Here is a 27616-nt window from a genome sequence, read left to right on the forward strand (position 1 = left end):
GAGGCTGTAAACCTTAAGCAGTTAGAAAGCTGACTAGGACTTAGGTCTTTGAACTTTGCATCCAGTTTCTGTTTTAGGACTGGGTTTCCCATCACTGGGGTGTCAAGCTTCAACTGAAAGTATCTATAGCAGGAACCTGGAAGTGAGCACACTGCTTGTCCTCAACTCTGGGAGTAAGTGAAGGTGACTGCTCCAGGTCAATAGTGTGAACCATGGGATCGCTACCTAGTGATTTCCTCAGCATGCTCTGACCTTGTTGTTAGCTCCAGGATATGCACTGTCCAGTGGTAACTACTGACCTCAGACTTTCACACCTGAGGTGCTCATTTCGTTGTTCCGTGGACCTCTATTCTTCTTTACTTTTTTTTTTTTTTTAATCAAAAAAGAGAGACCAACAGACCGGAAAGGAGAGAGATGAGAAACATCAACTCATTTGCAGCACTTTATTTGTTCACTGATTGCTTCTCATATATGCCTTGACTGGGGTCTCCATCAAAGCCAGTTGACCCCTTGCTCAGGCAGCCACCATGGGGTCATGTCTACGATCCCACACTGAAGTTGGTGACCCTACACTCAAGCCAGATGAGCCTGCACTCAAGTTGGCGACCTTGGGGTTTTGAACCTAGGTCTTCAGTGTCCCAGGTCCTCACTCTGTCCACTGCACCACCATTGGTCAGGTCAGATCTCTTCTTGAATAGGAAACCAATCTGATCAAAAGTATTACTACATTCGGTCCCTGGCCAGTTGGCTCAGCAGTAGAGCGTCGGCCCGGTGTGTGAAAATCCCAGGTTTGATTCCCGGTCAGGGGACACAGGAGAAGTGCCCATCTCCTTCTTCATCCTAACCCCTCTCCTTCCTCTCTGTCTCTCTCTTCCCCTCCAGCAGCCAAGGCTCCATTGGAGCAAAGTTGGCCTGGGCCCTGAGTACAGCTCCATGGTCTCCGCCTCAGGCACTAGAATGGCTCCGGCTGCAATGAAGCAACACCCAGATGGGCAGAGCATCGCCGCCCCCTGGTGGGCATGCCGGGTGGATCCTGGTTGGGCGCATGCGGGAGTCTGTCTGACTGCCTCCACACTTCTAACTTTGGAAAAATACAAAAATAAAGTATTACTGCATTCAAAACTCACAGAATTCCTCATTCATACATATTGTTTTGCTCCTAAGAGAGCTAGATCCTGACACTCCTTGCTCCTGCTCCTGTATGGCAAGTGGGCCTGGGAAAGGGGGAAGACTAAAGAGGGGAGCCAGGCAGGAGACTGTGACAGCCAGCACCTGGGTGGGAGCTAATAGTGGATGGGCTCAGAGTGGAGCCCTGGCACAGAGAGACGTGCACAGGGCACAGTACCTGTCAGCTGGCAGGAAAGGAGACTGGAGTGACCTTTGTGGTGGCTAGAGGGTGGGGATTGGGATAAGAATTGCCCTGTGTGGGCCTTGAGAGGTCTGAACTTCCCACTGGTGCCACAGGAGGGAGCACCCAGGCCTCCTCATCAGCTTGTCCAGATATGGGACAGAAGGGGACATGGGATCCGAGGGATTTGAAAGCTGTCAGCAGTCAGACTCAAACATAGATTGAGAGTCTCTGTGACAGAAGACATGAGCAGTAAATGGTACCTAAAAACTTGGAACTGGAAAAGATCTCCTGGGGGATCGCTGTACTCTGAGAACTCCAACGTTTAAAAATCAGGCTGGGGAGAAAGTACCAGCAAATTAGACTGACTGGGGAGAGAATCGTGTTAAGTGCAGCGTGCCATCAACTAAGACGACAGTGTTTCCAACAGGCAGGGCTTTGCGTATCTGCACTGGTTGTGTGCCACACAGCTCCATGGTGCATGGCACGTGTGCATGCTGGGGGTGTGCCCTGTGTTGGCTCTGAGAAGAGCCAACACGAGGATACTGATGAGGATGAGCAGGGGGTGGGTAGAGGCGGATCCCCGGGTTGGTACTGGGAATTCTGGTGAGTGAATCGGTAGGGAAAGAAGCCAGATAAGAGGAGACAGAAGAATAAATGTGAGGTAGGGAAGGAGAGAAGAGCAAAGAAGTAGGCAGTAATTAGAATGAGGGAGGTGTAGGACCAGGGAGAACTTTTTTTTTTTAAGTTAGGGAGATATTTAGAGCATGTCTGTAAACTGGCCATGCAGGTTATCCAGGGGTGGGGGGACCGCTTCTGTCCAGAGTCCTGACAGAGGGGAGGAGAGGGTGTGGGAACCGTGGTGGATCACAGCACTTTATAGGCGCAGACACCTCCATCAGCACAGGAAGGAAGACTGAAAACAGCAGTGTGTGTAGCTGAGTTTGTAAACCAGTTGGTGATGCGATGAGAGACTTTATGCCTAATTGCTGTTTTCTCAGCTGTGTGAGACAAGGACCTCAGCCAGGAGTTGTGGGGAAGGGGCAGTGGTGTGGGGAGAGAAAAGAAGACGGAATAATTGCTCAGGAAGTGACCAAGCAAATTGACTGGGGAGGCACAGGAGGGTGGCAGGGCAGTGCTGAGCCCGTTCCAGGACTGCAGTCATGCAGTCAGAGCCAGCGTGATGCGATCCTGGGTCTGATGCTCTCAGCGGCATCAGCTCTGTGGGCACAGCGACGAGAAGATTCAGAGTTGGAGTCACAAGGGCTGGCTTTGACAAGGCATGCTCCACAATACTTTAGAAAGGGGGCAGGCAGGGAGTTGAGGATGCTTGCAAAGGAAGGATCATTTAAGTTTGGCAAAGCGTTTATCAAACACGTGACTGGCTCATAGGAAGTGTGTTTTGTAAAGCATACCTGTCTAGGGCCATCTACCTTTGTCTTTATCACATGGTTAGAGGGATATTTCACAGCATTGTTGGACTCGCTCGTACTGCTGTTTAGTTCAAGCTTATTTTCTAAAGCCTTTTGATTTTGGATTTTGGAAAACCAACTCTGTTCCTCCCCCCCCCCTGGAAATAATGAGTGAGCAAGCAAGAGGTTCTGTAAGCTAAGTAAAAATGGCAGACTTTGTTATGATTGGACTCGTGTTTGGAAATTTTGCGAATTGTGTTATGTCAGCATCCTGCTCATGGAATAGGCTGTGTAAACAATGGGTGTTGGGTGGTTCTGTGAATGAGCAGCCTTCCTTTTCTCACTTACAGACTTAACCACTGCAATGCTCCAGATTTCTGAGTGTTTATTCCATAATAAAAAGGGCTCTAAAAATACCAGCCCCATTAGGTTTTTTATGGTAGATCATTTCATTTACACTGCATGAGACATATAAATTTTAAAAAGAAAAAAAAACATTAGAAGCAGGATTTTGAAGGGAAAGCTACAGAAGTCTGTCTGCAGTAATTTGTTTTAGCTATGGATAGAAAAGTGCAGAGGAGATGGGAATAAGTTTGTTCCATCTTTTAAGTGAGCGCAATTGGCACATTTAATTGATGTTCAAAGGATTTGAGGAATAGCATACCATAATGCACAAATACATGCCATCATGAGAATATTACCTATACTGAGATTTAAATTGAAATGAATTCTTTTTTTACTTTAATTTTAAATATTTATAACCATTGATATTAAATATTTATAACCTTTTACTTGAAATATTACTTTTTAAAATTATAGAGGGATGTCATACCATCATTTCAAGTATCCAGAGTGAAGTGAGAAAAAGGTTAAGATGGATCAGGCTTTAGAACAAGAGACAACAGGCCACAGGTTGTATAGGGAAGGATTGTTGGGAGATGTGAGGTAGATGTCAAAATACTAGAGAACAGGAAACTAAAGAGAGTATAAGAAAGCAAACCTAAACACTTCATTGTTTTAGACTGCCAGGTAACAATAATTTCAGGGATGTAAGTTGATTGATTTGAAGATATAAAAGTATGGACAGGAATAATAAGTACAGAGAAAAACTAACGTTTAGCCTTTCACTGGGCAGGACTTTCTGTCTTCCAGGAACCCCTGGTTGTCATGGGACTGAACAGGAAGCCTGAGGTTCCTCCTAAGGATGTCCTTTCCCCAGACGCAGAGCCAGTGCCTGGGGCAGGGGGCGGTGTGTTTTAAATATGAAGTCATGATAGGGGATGGAGGCAAGAGCCAAGGGGCACTTTTTACAGAAGGGATGGCATGGAAAACACCAGCTTGTATGCCTCCTGAAGCCATGGCCCCAGGGAAGCAACACCTGTCTTCTTGGGACCCTGGAAGACAGACTGTAGGGAGAGAAGGTGAAGATCATGTCTCATTTGGGGAAATTGGAACTGTTTCACTTTAGTATAAGCCATTGTAATGTTTGACTTGTAGGCAAATAGAATTATGAAACAATGCATCCTAGACCTCTTTCTCTCTCCTCCTAAGGGTAACTTCTAGACATTTGGACTGTCTCAAGGAAACTGGGTCAGCCCTGGCACTGACTCATGGGAATTACTTAGCACCTGCTATGAGCTAGCTCTTTAGCTAGGTGATTTATGTACATGGTTTCTTTCAGTCCTCCTAAACTTGAGAGGTATTATTTTCTTCATTTTAAACTGAAGCTTAGAGACTATAAGTGATTGTCTCCACTGAGCGACAGAGTTTCTAGTTGAACCTAAGCATGACTGACTCCACATCATGAGATGTTTCTACTTTGGGAGTAATCTAATTTAGCACCTTACGTGATCTTGCTACACAGGATGGTCTAAGGCAGGGGTCCCCAAACTACGGCCCGCAGGCCGCATGCGGCCCCCTGAGGCCATTTATCCGGCCCCCACTGCACTTATGGAAGGGGCACCTCTTTCATTGGTGGTCAGTGAGAGGAGCATAGTTCCCATTGAAATACTGGTCAGTTTGTTGATTTAAATTTACTTGTTCTTTATTTTAAATATTGTATTTGTTCCTGTTTTGTTTTTTTACTTTAAAATAAGATATGTGCAGTGTGCATAGGGATTTGTTCATAGTTTTTTTTATAGTCCGGCCCTCTAATGGTCTGAGGGACAGTGAACTGGCCCCCTGTGTAAAAAGTTTGGGGACCCCTGGTCTAAGGCCATCCTGTGATGGTTTACAGCTGTTATAGTAGATTTTTGACCAGAGGACTAGCTCTAGCAAGGATAAGGAGATTATAGGATGTCCTGGGCTTTTCTCTATTCTTTTGCCCTCCCCTCCTGTACATGTATATATATGTAAATATATATACATACATGTTTGCATACATAGTGCTTAGGCTGTGGTCAGATGCTATGGTGGTGACTCTTAGACTTTACAGTGCAGTGGTGGCCCTGTTGGAAGAGCAGATTCTAGGTCTCCACACTCAGAGGTATTGATTCAGTGGACTGTCTGCATGGTAATAAGAACCCAGATAATTCAGACTTAGGTATCTCTTCTCACACTAGGAAAAACACTAAGGCAGGCAACCCAGTTTCTAAGCATTACTCCTCTTTGGTTTCTTCATACATATCTCATTTGATTATGGTAAACCTAGAGACGATACCCTCACTGTCAGATAAGCATATGTGAGACCCAGGCATTTGTGATGAGTCAGAGAGCAGGAGGTGGACCTTGGCCAGGATAATGAAGAATGAGAAGGGTTCCCAGAACCCAGGAACAGGGTTACTGCCTGTCAGGTTATATCTCATCCTTATCCAGACTGAGACTTAAGACATAGCAGTTACTGATGTTCCAAAGGGGTGCTAAGAGGCAGCACACTGTGCTGGCCACTTCCCATGTATCTGCCCCATTTAATTTTGTAAAAACCTATGAAATCAACTTCATTATCATCTACATTTTATGGAAGAAGGAACTGGGAGGCCTAATACTGTTTAAAAATTTTACCCCAGGGTCATGTAGCTAGGACACAAATCTAAGTCTGTTTAACTTTAAATTCCCATGACCTTTTTTCTTTTTTTCTTTATTTTTTAAATCACACAAATAATATTTTAATACAGCTTCACACACACACACACACACACACACAATTAATTTAAATAGCATTACACTAGAATTATGCAGGATGATAATTCTGCAACTTATTTTCTTCAGTTAATATGCTCTCTTGGTATTTCCATATCAGTCACAAAAGTCTTCTTTATATATTGCCAATATCCATCTTTATACCAGAGGCAAACTATAATCTAAACTAATGTTCAGAAGAGGAGCTCTGGTGTTTAAACCAGAGCTTCTTAGCCAGCACTGTTTTGCTTTTAGGGGGCTTGGTAATGTCTGGAGACAATTTTGGTCATCACAACATGGAGGGTGTCGTTACTTGCTTCTAATGGATGCAAGAATGCACAAGGCAGTCCCCATCAAGGAGTGCACAGGGCAGGGCCCTCCAAGGAATCAGCAGGCCCCAAATGTTAATACTGCTGAGATTGAGAAAACTTGATGGATTTAAATCTACTTATCTTGAGGGTATTTCAGCAGCCCCATGATGGGCCTTGATCAATAATACATAGTTTTTCAGCACTTACCTTTACTTAAAAGAGTGTTGAGTAGTAAATCCATTTGTTTTAAATAGTAAGATTTCAAGTTTTATCAGGAAAACAAACAGTTATACTCTGGCTTCTTCCCTGATTGGAAATTGTATTTGAACTTTTATACATCTCAGTGTGGCCAGTAGCAAAATAATCAAGACTGACTTCTTACTGAATTTTGCTTCCTAACCATGTAATGAGGGAAATGTTTCTCTCTCTCTCTCTCTCTCTCTCTCTCTCTCTTTTATTAAAGAGAGAATCATCAGCTCATAGTTGCGTCACTTTAGTTGTTCATTGATTACTTCTCATATGTGCCTTGACCTGAGAGGCTCAAGTGGAGCCAGTGACCCCTTGCTCAAGCCAGCGACCTTGGGCTCATGTTGATGAACCTGTGCTCAAGCCGGTGACCCACCCTCAAGCTGGCAACCTCAGTGTTTTGAACCTGGGACCTCAGTGTCCCAGGTCAGTGCTCTACCCATTGCGTCACCACCGGTCAAGTGAAAAAAGTTTATATGGTTAGTTACATACGGATTAGCTTTCCTTCGGTAGTAAATTGTTTACTGAGTTAAACTTAAGCTTAAGTAGATACAGATTCTATAAAATTGGAAATCAGTTAATAGCTTATATATTGAATTGAACTAAAAGAAACTGTGGTAATTGTAGATCTATTAGATTGAACCTGTTATGCCCTAGTAAGACTAATAAGCAAGACTGTTAACTGTTGGAGAGGAGTTGCTCAGTTCCAGGTTGGGATTTAGGCATTGTTTATTTCTGTGGCATTGCTTTAGGCAATTTATTCATACTACCATTTTGTGTTTGAAGGAAATAAAGTATAAACTTAATTTGTGTTTATTCCTGAAAAGTTCTAACCATTTCTTACTACATTGGTAAAGGATGAATTATTGCAAATATTTGTAATGAAAATAATGAGGATTTTTTCCTCAAACTGATTTAATTTAGATATGTCTGATTTTCAAAATAAAAAAAGAAACTTATACCTTTAATTTAGAACTTATTCTTCTTGATTTATATTATAGATTATTCTAGTAATAGGTATGCCAGTTACATGTTTAAATATCTCTTAATTGTAAAATAACAAACATTATAGAAGCTTTAAAAATATTTTTAACTTACATAATTCTGAATAAATTTTCAAGCAATATGTATTTTTATAGTTTTATCAGCAGTGAGTATGTATTACATCTCATAATATGAAAACAGAGTCTTCCTTATGATAATAGATATTAAGGATTTCATATTTTAGAAGAGTTAGCAGTAAAACTACATCACAATCATATTTCCTTCCTGAGAAATTTCAGTATTATGTGTACTTCAGACTAATGGGCACAGAATATTTATTTATATGATGGTGTGAAATATTTATTACACTTTGTCTCTTAGAACCTTTATCCATAAGTAATTTGAGGCATTTAAAGTTCGCCTCTTGACATATGTATCCCTGAACATTTTGTTTAGAGTGCCTGTTTTTGAGCTTCATTGAAACGGAGTCATGCCATATAGTGTTCACTTCTAAAATTTTTTTCTTTCCCTTAGTGTATGCTTTGGTCCCTTGCTTTTCTATGTACTGTTTAGAAAAGCTTCTGAAATTCCACCAGAAAGCCTATTTAGGATTGTTAATGACACTGCACTTAGTCTACATGACAGAGAATTGACATCTTTATGACATTGTATTATTCTTGCAGAGACCATGGTATATCTCTATTTATGAAAGTTTTCAATATATTTTTAAAGTTTTATAATACTTTGTCATTTTGTCATGCAACACTATGCACATTGAGTTGGTCCATTTTACTCTGTAGAAGGCAATTTTTTTTCTCATGAAGTAATATATTTAGGTGGTTGCTTATATGTTGGTCTAATTCCTCAGTTGTATTTGTTGGCAGGAGAAATGATAATTTAAGATTTTGTTGTTAAGAAAATCAGCCAATTTTCACTATGGCATCTAATTTAGAAAAATATAAATCACATGCTGGTGATTTACTTAATTTGGAAATTTCATATTACTTAAGTAAACAATTTCAAAATAGAAACATAAATATTTTACTAAATATATACAAAAGATGCCATGGGAACATAAAAAAGGAAGTCACTAATTCAGTATTTGGATGCAAGTATTTTATATGGTATAAGAACCTGCCAACTATTCAAAATGGCAGCATTTCTCTTGGCCAAGGATTGAATAGAATGTAAACCTCTGAGAAGGCTTGGAGGAGAAGATTAAAAATATGCTTTACCTCAAGGATTAAATTTTGGGGCCAAAAATAATTGAATACATTGAATTGGACTAATAAAAATTTTTGTTTTGTTATTTGCAGGGAAAATTTTTTTTTAATGTGTGGATATGCATTATAATTTTTAGTTAGGTGTAGCTGAAACTGGACTTGCCCAGTGCCTCTTTCAGTAAGGTGGTTCTTGCTACTGCTTCTCTTACCCCTTCTGAGTGCTCTAACACTGTGGTACACCCAGAGATGGCCACAGTCTGAGAATCACCAAAGCACCATATTATTCAGTGAAATTACATCCATATCAGTGTGCCAGGTTCTAGTCAGTTTTGCCAAATTAAGTAAAACTCTTTGGAGAAAAAGTAAATAGTAATGTCATGTTTTTTTTCCAGTGTTCTGTGGGTATTTTATGGACTGAAACTTGGGAAAGAAAATTGTGAAAAGGAAAATTCATCATATTATACTGTAATGAGCTTACAAAGGAATCCTGCAATAATTATATTGTTTACTAACTATAAATGAGCAATCCATTCTATTAAGTTTGATTGGCTAGTGTTTATTGAACACCATTGTGTGAAATGCCAAGGGCCACTTAGCAATTGTTCTACTGACAGTGCCTTCCTCAGAAAGCCTGTGGGTGAATGGCTAGAATAACAAGACTCCTAACTGCAATGCCAGGCAGACCTCAGAAGGCACTGTCAGAGAAATACAGACAGGGCACCACATAGTCTTTGGGAGAACACTGTCTGTCTCATCCCTTATCAGTTCTCCTTATCAGGAACTGAATAGGAGTCTTGGAGGAAGATGGATTTTGAAGGATAGGTGTAATTTTGGCAGCTAGAGATGGGTGGATGTGGTTGGATTTCTCAGAGAAAATAATGATATGGAGGTGGGAAAGAGATGGATGGATTTGGTGACTAGCAGGGAGCCTGATGTCATTGAATCACAGGGCTCAGAGAAAAAGATTGAGAGAAGTGTGATTAGGTGAGGAAGCCCTGTAGTGGCAGGCTATGCTTAAGCCTAGGAGTGTTCCATTGTATGTATTTACCACATCTTCTCTAACCAATCCAGTGAAGGCTTGGAAAAGTGGGGGTGACCGGCATTTTCCCTGTCTCTGCTTGACCATCATCGCCCCTTTCCCACTCACTGCCTCTTTCTACTATCCCAGCCAACATCATACTTTGTTTTCCTCTTTCCTGTACCTCCTTCCCCTCACTTTTTTTCTCCTTCCCCAGCTGTCAAAACCAGCTCAGGAGTCATCTTTGGGAGCATTCTAAAACCTTGCCATTGGAATTAATCATTACTCTCACTATTCCCACAGAGATTGTCTTACCCCCTCATTATAGACTATATTCTGTCTTATAGCTATTTCCATCTCTGTCTCCCTTTATCATATTGTAGGGATTCTTGTTCCAGTAGCCTTAGTAGAGCAGCTTGAATACAGATCAACTCAATACTAGCAGGGAGCCTGATGTCATCGAGTCACAGGGCCTGATGTCATCGAACTCATTGAATGAATAAGAGATCTTGTTTACAATTTTTATTTATATTATGTATAAAGAGATAGATGCAACAGAGACCAAAGTGATAGAAATTCTAAAAGACTTTTAATGATTAGATGAAGAAACTTTTTAGAGTAGCACCAAATGTGTGCTCTGTCTCAGTTCAATAATACTGACCACAGTTTGGCTCTCCTAGTCCTTTGCCTGAGCAAAAATGCAGCCTTTCTTCCACACCCAGACCCCGCGCCAGACCACAGCTCGCTGCGCCAGCTCTCCTAACCGCCTCTGAATGTGCTGCCTATTACACGATGGTGCAGATACAATGAGGCGAGGACAGGAAAGAACACCTGAGAGCAAGGCTGTGGGTTTCCCTGGTTTATTTAAAACCTCTTCTTGAAAGTTCACCTTCATGGTATAAGCAGTTTTTTTATAAGGCTTTTCAACATTAGCAGAGTTCTTAAATCTTCTACATGGATCACAACTGGATGTAAAATGTTTTATTCACAGTTCTGTTGGTTCCTGTGCTTTCTATCCTTGAAGAATTTTAGATTACAAGTCAGGGTGATATTATTTGCACATTTTCTTTATGATCTTAAAGTTCATTTATACCTACATTCTTTTTGTGACTCCTGATTCATGCATTCAGAAACCCAGTTCCTCATCAGTGAAGTAAGGGAGTTGAAGTAGAGGGTCTCCAAGATCACTCTGTCAGCGTTTAGGAAAGAATCTATTATATGACTGTAGGAGTTTATTTTTGTCCAAGGGCCAGTGTCTACAGAATACTTAATGGTTTTGTGTTTAGACTTCTTGCCACTAGATGGCAGTAAAAATTTTATTCTTAGCAATAAGTGCTTATCAATTTTTAAGTTTATATTTTGTTGTTTTTCTTTTCCTTTTTATTGATTTTATTGAGGTGACACTGTTTAACAGTATTGTACAGGTTTCAGGTGCACAATTCTCTAACACATCATCTGTACACTGTATTGTGTATTCACCACTCCAAGTCAAGTCTCCTTCCATCACCATTTACTCCCCCCCATACCCTGCATCACCTCCCATCTATCCTCCTTCCCCTTTAAGTTTATTTTAAAGAGAGATTCACAAGTTTGAGTCTGAAGTTTGAGGTGTCTGTTAGAAATTACATAACCATAGCCAAGCCTCAACATGTTGTTTCTTGGGCCTGGCCTCTTGGCTCAGCGGATAAGCATTCTCCCCACATGCTGAGGTCGCGGGTTTATCCTTGGTCAGGGCACAGATGAGAAGCAATCAGTGGGTGCACAACTAAACATGGAACAGCTAAGTGGAACAGTGAGTTGAAGCTTCTCTCCCTCTCTCTCTTTCCCTCTCTCTCCCTCCCCCTTCTTCTCTCTTTCCCTTCTTCTCTCTCTCTTTCTCTCTCTCTCTCTCTCTCTCTCTCAAATCAATGGAAAATAATTAAAAATATATATGTTCTTTCTTAGAACCTATGCTTATTTTATCCAAGGATACAACTCTTATGGTCCTCCACAGCAATTTGTATTAGGGAATCATGGGGGAAAAGACATAAGTTAAATAAAGTATATAATTTTGTTTTACAAAACATTTATTTATGATAAAAGGTAAGATACTGTAATTATAGAAACTTTGGAAATACAGACATTTTAAAGAAGACATTAAAATTATTTTTAGTACTGATTTTAGAGAGAGAAAAACAACAAATTGTTGTGCCACTTATTTATATATTCATTGGTTGATTCTTGCAGATGCCCTAACTGGGATCAAACCCACAACCTTGGTGTATGGGGATGACACTAACCAACTGAGCTACCTGGTTAGGGCTAAAAAAGACACTTTAAATCACTCCTAGAGATAATCTATGTTAACTATTTATTACCTTTCTTCCCAGTATTTTTTTGTGCATACAAAATTAAAATCACATGAAACATCGAGTTTTACACCTTACGTTTCAAACTAATATTAAACATTGTCCTTTCCCGTGTCATTAAATGTCTTTTTACAACATAATTCACACTGTTGGATAAACCATGATGAATTCAACCAATATGATGTTATTGGGTACTTTAGTTCTCCTAATTTTTCACCAAGTAATACTGCTATGAACCTAAATTTTTCCTTAGGATGTATTCTTGGAAATTAAATATGAATTTTAATGCTTTGGCTACATATCAAGTGAGTTCCTCGAAAGGCTTTACACGTCTGAGCTCCCAGCAGCAACAGAGTACCCTCGTCACATTCTTGCCAACACTGAGTATTATGGCCTAGGGTTGTTTGCTTTTTTTAACAGGGCAGGAGATGGGCTTTGGAACTAATCTTTATAGTACTTGATGTTTAAAAGATCAGTTTCTAACCATATCATTTTTGAAATTTGGACCATGCCAGGTTTGCTAATTAAGCTGTTTTTATGTTTCCAAGACCTCAAGTGTTACAGTCGCTTGTCTAGTGCAGGCATGGTGAGTACTCTCTAGGGAACTGTTTATGGCTATTTTAAACGTTACTCAGAAATTACTTATAAACCATAATCACATCTTCTGAATCTATTGACTGTCCCAGATTTTTTAAAACTTTACTGGCGTGGCTACCAAAGTAACTCATGCAGTTTCGGCAAGCCACCCTCCATGCACTGGCCCCAAGGCCCACAATTTGAGCACTTATGAGAGGCACTGAGTTCCAGGGGAAGGCCTTGGCGTGGTTTACCTTCAGACCTGCAATCTTAACTGACCCCTAACTGTTAGAGCCTTGAAACTGCTTTCCTTCTATTGTATAAGGTCTACCGGAAAGTTCTGTCTGTTTCTATTACAAGTTTTGACACGTAAGCATATGTTTATTTGGCGCATGTGTGCCTCTCTATTTTTATCACTTAATGTATACATACTGATGTAGCAAATTAACTAAAACAAAGTTGATTCACGTTAGTCTTATGTGTGAAGCCATAGTGTACCCATGTCTACTGATAAAGTTCATTTATGCCACTGTAATTTTTACGAATTTCAACAAGGAAGAAATGCTACAGAAGCATGTCTGTCGCATCCACCATATTCCCCGGACTTAGCACCCTCCGACTATCACTTGTTTTTGTCCTTACAAAATTTTTTGAAGGGCAAAAGATTCAAAAATGAAGAAGAGCCTGACCTGTGGTGGCGCAATGGGATAAAGCCGTCGACCTGGAACACTGAGGTTGCCGGTTCGAAACCTTGGGCTTGCCTGGTCAAGGCACATATGGGAGTTGATGCTTCCTGCTCCTCCCCCTTCTCTCTCTCTCCCCTCTCTCTAAAAATTAATAAATAAAATAAAAAAATAAAAAAAAAATGAAGATATCAAACAAGCACTAGTTCAATTTTTCGCATCAAAAAGACAAAACATTTTTCAAAAATGGGATATACAAATTGCCCTCACACTGGCAAGAAATAATTAATAATAATGGCAATTATATTATTTAATAAAGTTTATTGACAGTAAGAAAAATTTGTATTTTGTTTTATTCCAAAAATGGACAGAACTTTTCGGTAGAACTTATACGTTTACTGCATTACCTTTTATCCCATCTGGGTCTGTAGTACCTGGTGCTTTAATTTTTTAAGGGTCAGTCCTGTAAATTATAATGATAGCAGCCACCTTTTATAGGTGGCTTAAATGAAACTTTGCTTAGTTAAATTTTATTAAAAACTGAATTTATGGGATTTTAAATGAGATGTCATACTTAAAAAATTTAGCACTGTGCTTCACACAATAGTAAGCACTTAATAAATTTTAGTTGTCATAATTGTTAGAATTCCCTCAAGCATCAACACTTAAGGGGATGTAGGGACTAAAAGAGCCCTCCCTGCAGAGGGGCTAGAACATACTACAGTCCTGAGGGACTGAAGACTCTGTGGCCCCAGTGGGCCTCAGACAAGCTAGTGAGGGAAAGTCGGCCACAGGGAGGGGCTCTGGGAACTAGTCTGGGCTTCATCTAAGAGTAATTGCAAGTCATAAAGGGCCTTAAACTGAGAACCCCTTAGATTCGCATTGTTGAAAAACTATTCCAGGCCCTGGCTGGTTGGCTCAGCGGTAGAGCATCAGCCCAGTGTGTGGAAGTCCCAGGTTCGATTTCCGGTCAGGGCACACAGGAGAAGCGCCCATCTGCTTCTCCACCCTTCCCCCTTGCCTTTCTCTATCTCTCTCTTCCCCTCTCGCAGCCAAGGCTCCATTGGAGCAAAGTTGGCCCAGGCATGGAGGATGGCTCCATGGTCTCCACCTCAGGTGCTAGAGTGGCTCCGGCAGCAATGGAGCATGCCCCAGATGGACAGAGCATCGCCTCCTGGTGGGCATGCCGGGTTGATCCCAGTTGGGCGCGTGTGGGGGTCTGTCTGCCCTCCCCCGCTTCTCACTTCGGAAAAATACAAAAAAAAATTTAAAAACTAAAAAAAAAACATTCCAGGGCTTCATAGAGAGTGGACACGGGGAGGTTCCTTTTAAGGTGGTTTGGCCATAAAGAAGATAAACGGCCTTGTGCGTGTTGCTTAAGCTCTGTGTGTCTCAGTTTGCTTGTCTATAACACAGATTCAGTAATAGTATCTACCCATAGGCTGTGGGAATTAAATATGTTGCTCTTTGTAAAGTGCTTTGAACAGCTCCTGGCATAGAAGTGCTTTAAGTGTTTGTTAACTAGCATGCCAGGGATCTGGGGGCAGAAGATTAATCACTTCCAGTTCTGTCCTCCCTCTATCTAGCATCAGACTGACCTCCTTTGTGAAAAGCCCAAACCGCTCCTGACTCTGAGACCTTTGCTGCCTAGTTTCCAAATCAAGCTCAGCCCCTTCCCTCCCCCTGTCTGGTCTGGTGTGGGCACCTACACATGGATGTGACATATGGCAGGCCAGGCCTGGCTGGTCTTTCCTTTCCCAGAACATTGGCATCACACCGCCCACAGGGGCCAGGCCCCTGTGTCAGCTTGCTGAGAGCACCACATGAGCCTCCTGCTGCAGGACTAGGGGAAGCCCTCCAGTAAACACTGCCCCTCAGAGTGCATTTACCTCTCCTGACTTTGCTGACCTTACTGCATGGCTTGCTCTCAACCAGACTGCACTTGATGTTTGAGAATAACTGCAAGGTGAACTCTCTGGGCTATTGTCAGCTCCTGTTTGCTTTTCAGATTCATAAAGGACACTCTGAACTGGAAGGAAAGAAAGGCTAGTATATGCATGTGGCATCCATGTAGCCTTTTTTCCATTCTAGTAAGGAGCCTTTTAATTGTCTTAGACCTTATGAAAAGTTCATTTTAACTCTGTAACCTTCCTGTTTGTCTACCTCTCCAGTGAATTCTTTTTTGCAAATCACAGTATACATGGAACTTGATGTATGCAGGAAGTTTTCTTTTCTTTTCTTTTCTTTCTTTTTATTTTTTATTTATTTATTTATTTTGTATTTTTCTGAAGTGAGAAGCAGGGAGGCAGAGAGACAGACTCCTGCATACACCCAACCGGGATCCACCCAGCATGCCCACCAGGAGGTGATGCTCAGCCCATTTGAAGCGTTGCTCTGTTGCATCCAGAGCAGTTCTAGCGCCGGAGGCAGAGGCCATGGAGCCATCCTCAGTGCCCGGGCCAACTTTGCTCCAATGGAGCCTTGGCTGCGGGAGGGTAAGAGAGAGATAGAGAAAAAGGAGAGGGGGAAGGGTGGAGAAGCAGATGGTTGCTTCTCCTGTGTGCCCTGGCCGGGAATCAAACCCAGGACTTCCACACACTGGGCTGAAAGTGTACCACTGAACTAGCTGGCCAGGGCTGCAGGAAGTTTTCTTAAATCATTCTTCTACTGAGTAGTAATATGTCAATGCTGCTTTGTTAACTTGCTATGGACTTCCATCATTTGAAAACAGTAGATTGGATCTCATTGAGGGACAGCTGGTTTCAACCTATATTACTTAGTAATGTCACCTGGAGCTCTGTCTTGAGGACACTGAGGCAGTTCTGAGCACACAGAGAAGTACCATCATCTACACAACAGGGCGTCCACAAGGTCTGGAGTAGAATTTCCCTCGGGGGGGAGACTCCTAGAGCAGTGTTGGGAAGGGGACTGTGGCTCACTGGGTCTTTCTAATGCTCCATGAAGTTTGGTGGTGCACAGAATTTGTCATTTTATATCTTTTTGACTATGTAAAATAGGGTATGATAAAATTGAAATGAGTGTCAAGACAGATTAGTGATATTTCCCTGGAGATTTCTGGTATGAGAGTGTGTTGTCCTGGTCTGGTGGGACCTCTCCTTGACCGAGGTGGTAGAGCCTCTTCCCTACTTTTGACGGCCTGTGTACACATTTATGTATGAACTCACACATTTATATGCACATACATTTTCATTTTATCTTGTAATACATGCTCACAAAATGCAGAACAGGAGTTTTAAAAAAATGTAAAATAATTTCTCTGTGAGTATCCTAGAAACCACTGGGTTGCACACTTTAAAATGGGACAATTTTGTGATATATGAGTTATATCTAAATAAAGCTCTTAAAATATTTCTAAATGTAACACTTTTTCAAAAACTAAATATTTTTTCTTGATGATAAAAGAAGTGCATGCACATATAGGAAACTGGAAAATGTGCTAAAGTAGAAAGGAAAAAAAATACTTATAATCACACCACCCTAGAGACTGTTAACATTTGGTGGTATTTTCTTTTATTCTTTTTTTCATTTCTATATATGGATTATTTTTATATTGATGAGAATCATTTCTGCACATAAAATCTTACATCTTTCTTCATTTAGCATTATAATATAACCATTTAAAATGCTGTTAAAATTTTTTCATAAACATTTTAATGGCTTACTATGAACCACTGTGTGAGAGCACTATGAATTAATCATTCCCTGCTATACACCATCACTTACTATGAGAAATAACACTGTAATGAACATCTTTGAGCATACTCCCTATTTTTGTAGTTGGATTTATTTTCTTAAATGTATGCCAGATATATTCTAATGCTTTTAAAGCCTTATATTTACAAGTTACACTCTATAAGGTAGCCCTCTATCAATCTATAAGGCATCAATGTTCAAGTTTCAAACCTCTGGGCAGACATAGCCCTGGCAGTCCAAGCCCAAGGGTGCATTGTGGACTGTGTTATGTCTGTGCATACTCCCGTGGGTGCCTCAGTGTGGTCCACAACACCTCTGATATATGAATACTCATTTCTGTTCTGCCCAGAGCTCACACAAAGTTAAATCATTGTTCGTTCATTATATGTTAGCCCAGGTTAGTATCAGTTAGGTATTCATGTCTGTAAAGTCTTTAATTTATTAAGTAGTTGATGTTTAAATTTATGCATTTTGATAATGTGGGTGAACATTTATTTATGTGTTTCTTGGGCATTTGTATTTTCTCTTATGAGTTATCTGTTCATACTCATTTTTTTTTAATGCTCATTGCTTGTCATTAGTATTTGGCCCATTAATTTGGTTACATATGAGCTGTATTATTTGTTGTCAGTATTCTTCCTGGTTTGTACTTACTATTTTATGAAAAACAAAAGGTTTTATTTTTATTTTGAACAATCAATTATTTGTTTCCTTGATTTTCATTTTGCAAAATTCTTCCCCATTTAAACAGGTGAAATGGGCCCTGGCCGGTTGGCTCAGTGGTAGAGCATCGGCCTGGCGTGCAGAGGTCCCGGGTTCGATTCCCAGCCAGGGCACACAGGAGAAGCGCCCATCTGCTTCTCCACCCCTCCCCCTCTCCTTCCTCTCTGTCTCTCTCTTCCCCTCCCACAGCTGAGGCTCCATTGGAGCAGGGATGGCCCGGGCGCTGGGGATGGCTCCTTGGCCACTGCCCCAGGCGCCAGAGTGGCTCTGGTCACAACAGAGCGATGCCCCAGAGGGGCAGAGCATCGCCCCCTGGTGGGTGTGCCGGGTGGATCCCGGTTAGGCGCATGCGGGAGTCTGTCTGACTGTCTCTCCCCGTTTCCAGCTTCAGAAAAATACAAAATAAATAAATAAATAAACAAACAAACAGGTGAAATGTATTTATATTTTCTTATTTAATTACAGGCAGTCCCCAGGTTACAAACAAGATAAGTTCTGTAAGTTTGGAAATGTTTAAGTACTTATATGCACAGAAAGGTGAAAATAAATACTATGTTAAGTCAAGCATCTAAGTTGCATTTAATAGGTAAATGTACCTGCTCCAACTTGTATACAAATTCAACTTAACAACAACCTACAGAACCTATCTTATTCGTAATCTGGGACCGCTTGTATTTCATTTTTATATTGATCTCTTGAATTTACATTAAATTCAAGTATGTTTTTATGAGTATTATAAGGTAAGAATCTAATTATTTTCCAAATAGTTTTTCTTGCTCTTTTTTTCGCATAATCTTTCCTTTTTCTGGTGACTAATGTGTATGCCTTCTCACTTGATTATCATTTCTATTCTGATAAAAATATTTTGCTGAGTTTAAAACCAATAAGGTTTACATTGTTAACATGGTTAAATCATTGTTCGTTCATTATATATTTTTGTTTCATTGTTAACATTTGTTTAAGTTGACTTACTTGGAATGTAATCATTTTTAATACTAACTCATTTCTTCTTTATACCTTGAATCAAAGTGAACTGGGTATTTGGGCCAATTAGGGTTATTTATTTCATAGAGACCATCCCATTTACAAATGACCCAGATTCTCTGCATTAAACATAAGAGACACTTGCATTCATTTTTAAGAACCTTTTTTCTCTTTCTGTTTATGTTTTTAGGGATTCCTGTCTCATATACTTTCAGCTTTCGGGTTTGATATAAAAGAAGTTGGTCTTTTTACTCAAAGTCTTGGGTATGCACCTGCAGATTACTATCCTTGTTTGCTCAAAAATGTAAGTATTTTTAACTTATTAGTATTGAAATTTTCATTGGTTTATATATCATCAGCAAAAAGAATAAATGGAACTATTTCACTTCTGCAGAAGAGATGTTTAACTTTTCTGTGTTTATATCTCTTTTTACGTCGGGCAGACTTAAGCCCATGTAAGGAAGAAATGTGAGGTGAGGGTATGAGAAAGAAGAAGGAAAGCAGGAGAGGTTATGCTAAATCAACCAGCTTTTCTGTCTCTTAGCACATTTCATTTATTCTCCCAAAGATTTTTAGGAGAGGAGAGTTCCTTAACCAATGTAAGCACAGCTTTTTATTGTTAGACCAATTTTGTATTTAACTGAACAGGAATTTTGTGTTAAAGCAAGAAATTTAATGAACAACCTTCTAAATACTATTATGTATTTACATCTTAGTATTAAAGGTATATATTCTTCTGCCTTAAATTTTAGCTAAATTCAAGAAATTTTAATTTTGATCTTAACATAGCTCTTCTAAAAACTGTTAGGAGATTTTTAATGTTTGTTAACTATTCTGGTCTTTTGGAAACTTTATATATGAATAACATGTTAAAAAAATAAGATTAAATCAAGAAAGAAAAAAACCAAAGTAACTAGTGTAGTTTTCTTATTCATTTGCTTAAATAGGAATTCTGAATAACACAGTAAACATAAAATCCAAATTATTAGTAAGTGTAACTCGGCACCGCTTCTTTTCATGTGACAAAGTAAAACAAGGCGAGGCCTGACGGGAGGAGAGCAGGGAATCTCAACGGAAATACCACTCACACCAAGAAAAATAGAACTGATGTAATCCTATTTTCAGTGTGGGTTAACCTGCAACTGATTCTGTTTTACAGATGGTTTTATCATTAGTGTCTGAACTCAGAGAGAATCATCTTAATGGATTTAACACTGGAAAGCGGTAGGTGTCAAACTAAATATCCCTCTTCTCAAGTTTCAGAATGGATCCGTTTGGTTAGGAGAGAAAAAGATTATAACTCTCAGGAAATGCATGTTCATAGTTATAGTTATGTCCTATGTGGAAAGATTATATTGGTGGAATACATGGAGAATTGGTGAGTTTCATCAAACTTTTTTTTTTAATAACTATTCTCTCCACCCTCACAGGGCAGTAAACCGCGTAGTGCCTCTTATGCACCCATTGAGTGAAAAGCCCCGCATGTACAGGAGGGGACACAAAGGACAGCCATGCTCGGCCCTGTGCGGATGTGCATCATTTGCACACACATACAATCAGGGTATTGACAAGGCAATAGATACTTGATATACATATGACCTACAGAAACTAAACAGATCAAATAGAGTCAGACAGATTAAAAAGCAATCACATTATAAAATGTTTCTTCACTATGGGAAAGAATTCAAAATTATTTTCATTGGTGAGCATTTAATTTCTAACAAGCCATTAAGAAAATCTGAGGACCAAGGCATACTGTGATTTTTTTTTTTTTTTTTGTAAAACTATTGTCAGTTAAAGCTCTATCAGAAATGGTGTTCACTCTCAGACTTTAGAAATCTTTTGCATCTAACCCTTAATGTAAACTGCAGGCAGTCCATGGGTTACAAACAACATAGGTTCTGTAGGTTTGAAAATGTTTAAGATACACAGAAAGGTAAGAATAAATACTATGTTAAGACAAACAATTGTCTGAGTTGCATTTAATAGGTAAATGTACCTGTTCCAACTTACATACAAGTTCAACTCTTAAGAACAAACTTACAGGCCCTGGCCAGTTGGCTCAATGGTAGAGCAGCAGCACAGCGTGATTCCCGGTCCCAGGTTCGATTCTTGGTCAGGGCACAGAGGAGAAGTGCCCATCTGCTTGAAGTGCCCATCTGCTTCTCTACCCTTCCCCCTCTCCTTTTTCTATATCTCTCTTGCCTTCCTGCAGCCAAAGCTCCATTGGAGCAAAATTGACCTGGGTGCTGAGGATGGCTCTATGGCCTCCGCCTTAGGTGCTAGAATGGCTCCGGCCGCAACGGAGCATCACCCCCAGATGGGAGAGTATCATCCCCTGGTGGGCATGCCGGGTGGGTCCTGGTCGGGAGCATGTGGGAATCTGTCTGACTGCCTCCCGGCTTCTAACTTTGGAAAAATACACACACACACACACACACACAAAAGAATCAACTTACAGAACCTATCTTGTCCATAACCTAAGACTGCCTATAGAAAATTCTTACACAAAAACATGAGAAAATCATACCTGCTAAGCTGGCTGTAATTTAAAAAAGAAACAAAAATGAAAATTCACAATTCTTGGTGACATTGTGGGGCAAGTAGAACTCTTACATTGGATTTGGCAGTGGTATTTTGGATATGACATCAAAAGCACAAAAAATAAAAAAAAGCTTGATAAATTGGATTTCATTCAAATTAAGAACTTTTATAAATCATAGGATACTATCAAGAAAGCAAAAAAGACAACCTACTGAATAAGTAGGTTTGAAATAATATATCTGATAAAGTGTTCATATCCAGAATATATATAAAGAACTTCTAAAACTCAATAACAAAAAATTAAATTAAAAAATGGCCAAGAGACTTAACTAACTAGGCATTTCTCCAAAGAATATATACCACTGGGCAATAATGCTAAATATCACTAATTATTAGAGAAATACAAATCGAAATCACAATGGGATATGACATCATACCTGCTAAGCTCGCTGTAATTTAAAAAACAAACAAAAATGAAAATTCACAATTCTTGGTGACATTGTGGAGCAAGTAGAACTCTTCTGCACTGCTGGTGGGAATGGAGAAGGGGTGGCCACTGTGGAAACCCATTTGGCATTTTTTCAGGAAGTGAAACACAAAACTATCATAAGATCCAGCAATTCTGCTCCTAGGTATATATTCAAAAGAATTTAAAGCAGGGATGCAGACAGATATTTGTACACTAAGTTTACAGAAGCATTATTTATAATAGCCATAAGGTGGAAACAGCCCAATTGCCTATCAACAGATGAATGAGTAAACAAAAATGTGGTATACAAATACAATGGAATACTATTCAGCCATTTAAAGAAATAAAATGTGTTTTTTTTTCTTAAGTGACAAGCAGGGAGGCAGAGAGACAGACTCCTGCATGCATCCTGACTGGGATCCACCCGGCGAGCCCCCTATGGGGTGATGCTCTACCCACCTGGGGCCGTTGCTTAGCAACAGAGCTATTTTAGTGTCTGAGTCAAGGCCGTGGAGCCATCCTCAGCGCCTGGGGCCATTTTGTTCCAACTGAGCCATGTCTGCAGGAAGGGAAGAGAGAGAGAGAAAGGAGAGGGGAAGGAGGGAGAAGCAGATGTTTATTTCTCTTGTGTACCCTGACCAGGAATCGAACCTGGGACATCCACATGCTGGGCTGATGCTGTACCACTGAGCCAACCGGTCAGGGTGACAATGAAATGTTTATATATAAAAGAACATGGATGTACTTTGAAAATACCATGTTTAGTGAAATAAGCCAGACGCAGAATGACAAACATTGTATGATTCCACTTATATATAAGAGATACCCAGAATAGGCAAATTCTAGAGACAGAAAACAGAATAGAGGCTCTCAGTGTCTGAAGGGAATGGACTAATTGTTTAATAGTTTATGTTGGGGACGAGGAAAAGCTTTGGGTATGGATTTTAGTGATGGGTACACAGCCTGTAAATATATTTAATGCCACTGAATGGTTACCACTTATAAATGGTTAAAATAATAACTGTTAGGTATGCTTTACCATAGTAAAGGAAATTAAACTTGAAGAAAAAACAAATGTGATACCACTATAAACTCCCTCAGATGACTAAAATTTAAAACACATTAGCATGTGTTGGAAGCATATGGAATGACTACATCTTTCACAAACTGTTTGGAAAATAGTATAACCATTTTTGTAAACAGTATGGCAATTTATTCTAAAGTTAAACATAAACTTACTATATGACCCACCAATTCCATTCTTGAGTGTTTACTCATGACAAATGAAAACAGATATTCAGCACTATTTATATGTAAATATTCATAGCTGCTTTATTTGTGATAATTCAAAACCAGAAACAATCCAAAGAACCATCAACAAATAAAAAAATTATCTGTTACCACCATTTAAAAAAATGAGAACACAATATTATTGTTTGAGAAAATATTATTAAACAGTACATCTGATAAAGGGCTCAAACCCAAAATATATAAAGAACTCAGTAATTAGACAAATAACTGAGTTAAAAAATTGGCAAAAGATTGGAATACATGTCACCAGAAAATGTGTATAAATATATTATAAGAACATGAATACTTGTATATACATGTGTATAGCAAAGTGGAAGCAACTCAAATATCTATCAGCTTATGAATGGATAAACAAAATATGATATGTCCATGTAATAGAATATTATTCCTAAGAACAAGGAGCAAGCCACTGATTTATGCTACAGCCTATGTGAGCCTCAAAAACATGTGTAGTGAAAAAAGCTGGTCATAAAAGAACAGATATTGTATGGTTCAATTTTTTATAAAATGTCCAGAATAGGCAAATTTATAGAAGGTAGATTAGTGGTTTCCCGGGGCTATACAAAAGAACAAGGCTTTCTTGCAGATGAACAGAAAACATCTTCAGGTGAGGAGAATGATCTAAAAGTAGATGACAATGAGGGTTGTCCAACTCAATTTATTAAAAGTCCTTAGATTGTACATTTCAAATATGTACATTTTGTGGTATATAAAGTATACCTAAAAATAATTAGATGAATCCCTAGGGTGCATGAAAAGCATTTACAATCATTTATTTACACAGCAGGGAAGGACTTTGATTTAGCCTTGTGGTGAATGTTGAAAAATGGGTCTTTTGAGTAATAAATTAAAAAATTTATTAAAGGGAACTTGGAAAAATCAATAGGAGGCAATTTGTATGTATGCCCCACACCAAATCCCAAAATATATCAAGTTGATGAGGTTTAAAAACTCAGGTGAGAATAACCCTGGCTAAGTAGCTCAGTTGGTTAGAGCATCATCCTGAGACACCAAGGCTCAATCCCTGGTCAGGGCGCATACGGAAGTCAACCAACAAAAGCCTACATGGGTGGGGCAACAGGCCGATGTTTCTCTCTCTCCCTTCATCTCTCTCTAAAGTCAATTTTTAAAATAATTTAACAGAACTCAGCTGAGAATAAACAAAAACTAACACACACAATCAACAAATGGAAAGGACCAGCCACAGACTCGGAAGATAACTGCAGCCTATAAAACAGACAGATAAAGAAATGCCTCCCGCAAATCAATCATAAATAGGCAAATACTACATCATGGAAATACAAGCAGGTTGTTCCAAATGAGGAAAACTTCAAAAAAAAATAAACATTTTAAAAATTCTTCAAAAGTGATGTCAGCAAGATAGCAGAATAGGAAGCTCAGTTCTTGTTCTCCACCCCCAAACACTGATCTAACAATAGTATATGGGCCAAGGAGCCTTTATGAGAACTCCAGAAACCAATTAAGAAGTCACACTATCTCAGGCAAACTCAAAGTAAGAAACAAATTGAAACAGGAATGAAAGCTATTTTTTATCAACTACAATAGCGCTTCCCCTGAGCCAGCCCAGATGGGTGGGATTGGGAGGAAAAGTTCAACTTGTAGCTTCTCCCTTGGAAGGGAAAGAGAGAGTGGAATGTGTCCAGTGTTCTGGCTTCTGTGGGATCTCCTGAGGGACTAATATTTGATCACTTTCAGTACCCGGGGCCCGTGGAGAGGTAGTGCTAAGCTGCTTTGGGCAGCACCCGAGAACTGGCTGTGCCACAGACAGGAGGCTGGCTTGGGTCAGCGTGATGAGGGAAAAGCACTCAACTCTGGTCAGGATAAATGTATAAGCAAATATAATTTCTATAATATTGTAATATTGGTGCATAAATTACTTTTAAGTCTGGAATAAAGTTTAAATGATAAAAGTATAAAAACTAACTGTAAAACTGTGTTAAGGGATACAAAATATGAAAACATGTAACTTATGACATCAATAACATAAAGCATAGGGAGGAGATATAAAGGAATAAACATTTTTATACAACTGTCGTTATCACTTTAAAATAGATTGTTATAGCCAGGAGATTTATTTTTATTGACGTTTTAGAAGAAAGGAGAGAGAGAGAAACATCAGTTTGTTGTTCCATTTATTTGTCCATTCGTTAATTGATTCTTGTATGTGTCCTGACTGGGAATCGAACCTGCAATCTTGGTGAATTGGGATGACACTGTAATCAACTGAGCTATCTGGCCAGGGCAACCATGAGATGTTTCATCTAATTCCATGGTAACAAATACACACACACACACACACACACACACACACATATATACACATATATGTTGCACAAAGGAAATGAGAAGAGAATCAAAGTATATCACTATTTTAAAAAATCAGTGAAACACAAAGGAACTTAGCAAAAGAAAAAGAGGGCCAATATAACTACCAGACATACAGAAAACAATGAAATAGCAACAATAAGTCCTTCTCTCTCAGTAATTACTACAAATGTAAATGGATTAAACTCTACCATCAAAAACCATAACAGCCTGACCAGGCGGTGGCACAGTAAATAGAGTTTCGGACTGGGATGTGGAGGACCCAGATTCGAAACCCCGAGGTCGCCAGCTTGAGCACGGGCTCATCTGGCTTGAGTGCTGGGTCGCTGGCTTGAATGTGGGATCATAGATATGACCCTATGGTCTCTGGCTTGAGCCCAAAGGTCACTGGCTTGATGCCAAAGGTCACTGGCTTGAGCCCAAGTTCGCTGGCTTGAGCCCAGGTCACTGGCTTGAGCAAAGGGTCACTTGCTCTGCTGTAGCCCCTGGTCAAGGCACATATGAGAAAGCTACCAATAAACAACTAAGGTACTGCAATGAAGAATTGATGCTTCTCATCTCTCTCTCTTCCTGTCTGTCTATCCCTGTCTGTCCTTCTCTCTGACTATGTCTTTGTCAAAAAAAACCCAAAACAAACAAAAGCCATAGCATAGCTGAGTAGAATTAAAAAAAAAGAGCCCCAACTATATACTGTTTACAAGACTCATTTTAGATGTCATAAGCTGAAAATGAAGGGATGGAAAAAAATATATTCCACGCAAACAGTGAACACAAGAGAGCAGGTATGGCCAAACTTACCTGAGACAGCATGTAGTTTATATAAAAAACTATTATAAGAGACAAAGAAGAATATTATATAATGACAAAAGATCAACTTGCCTGGAAGATATAACAATAATAGATAGATACTGCTCACAAAAATTCGGGGATATTTTATAGCTTCATATTCATTTTGAAATATCCCCGAATTTTTGTGAGCAGTATATATGTACCTAATAGCAGAATACCAAAATATATGAAGCAAACATTGGCAAGGTTGAAGGGTAAAATAAAAAAGTAGCACACTAATCATAGGAGATTTAAATACCCACTATAAATAATATATGGATCAACCAGACCAAAAACAAAAAGAATACAGAGAACTTGAAAAACATTATAGATCTTTTGGACCTTGTAGAAATGTATGGGACATTCTACCTAATATACACACCCTCCAGCACACACACACAACATTCTTCAAGATAGAGCACCTGTTAGGTCACCAAATAAGTCCTAACAAATTTAGTATTGAAATTATATCACTATAGTATGAAATAAAAATCACTAATAAGAGAAAAATGAGAAAATTCACAAACATGCAAATTAACACATTCTTGGACAATCAATGGATGAAAGAAGAAATCACAAGGAAATTAGAAAATATCTTGATACAAATGAAAACAAAAAAACATTATACCTAAAATTATAGGGTGTAAGAAAAGCAGTGCTAAGAATAAAGTATATAGGAGTAAATGCCTTCATTAAAAGAGAAAAAAGATCTCACATCAGCAACCTAATACCTGAAGGAACTAGAAAAGGACAAACTAAACACAAAAGTAGAGCAGAAGTAAACTAAACAGAGAATAGAAAAATAATAAAGATAAATATTGATGCAAAAAAATAAACTTCAATGAAATACTAGCAAACCAAACTCATAAAAAAGATTATGCACCCTGACCAAGTGAGATTTATTCTTTGCATGAACGGATGTTCCACATACAAAAATCAATCAAATAATACATCACATTAACAAAATGGTAGACAATACCACATAATTTCAATTGATGCAGAAAAAGTACTTGATAAAATTCAATATCCTTTCATGACAAGAACATTTAGGGAACTAGGAATACTAGGAAGCTACTTCACCATAATAAAGACCATATGGGAAGAGCCTACAGCTAAAAATGAACTCAATAGTGAAAGACTGAAAACTTGACTTCTAAATTCAAGAACAAAGCCAGGATACCCTCTCTCACCACTTCTTTTCAACATTGTACCTGAAGGCTTAGCCAGAGCAATTAGACAAGACAGAGAAATAAAAGGCATCCAAATTTAAAAGAAAGACAAAACTTTTTCTATTCGTAGAAGACATGATCTTATATGTAGAAAACCCTAAAGATTCTACAGAAAAACTGTTATTATAAATGAATTCGGTAAAGGTGCAGTATAGAAAAATTGACATCCAAAACTCAGTTGTGTTTCTCTGCACTAACAAAT

At 39.2% G+C, this 27616-nt stretch overlaps 1 protein-coding gene across 2 annotated transcripts in view; it reads left to right on the top strand.

Annotated features, from left to right (window-relative positions):
* FANCC (FA complementation group C) overlaps positions 1-27616 on the top strand; it is a 302788-nt gene that overhangs the window by 191610 nt on the left and 83562 nt on the right. For both annotated transcript variants that reach the window (XM_066257424.1, XM_066257425.1), the window contains exons 5-6: positions 18878-18991; positions 19847-19911. In XM_066257424.1, coding sequence (XP_066113521.1) covers positions 18878-18991; positions 19847-19911 — 179 coding nt within the window. The remainder of the gene's footprint in view (positions 1-18877; positions 18992-19846; positions 19912-27616) is intronic.

This window comes from Saccopteryx bilineata, chromosome 2 (assembly GCF_036850765.1).
Source record: "Saccopteryx bilineata isolate mSacBil1 chromosome 2, mSacBil1_pri_phased_curated, whole genome shotgun sequence".
In the NCBI taxonomy this organism is placed as follows: domain Eukaryota; kingdom Metazoa; phylum Chordata; class Mammalia; order Chiroptera; family Emballonuridae; genus Saccopteryx; species Saccopteryx bilineata.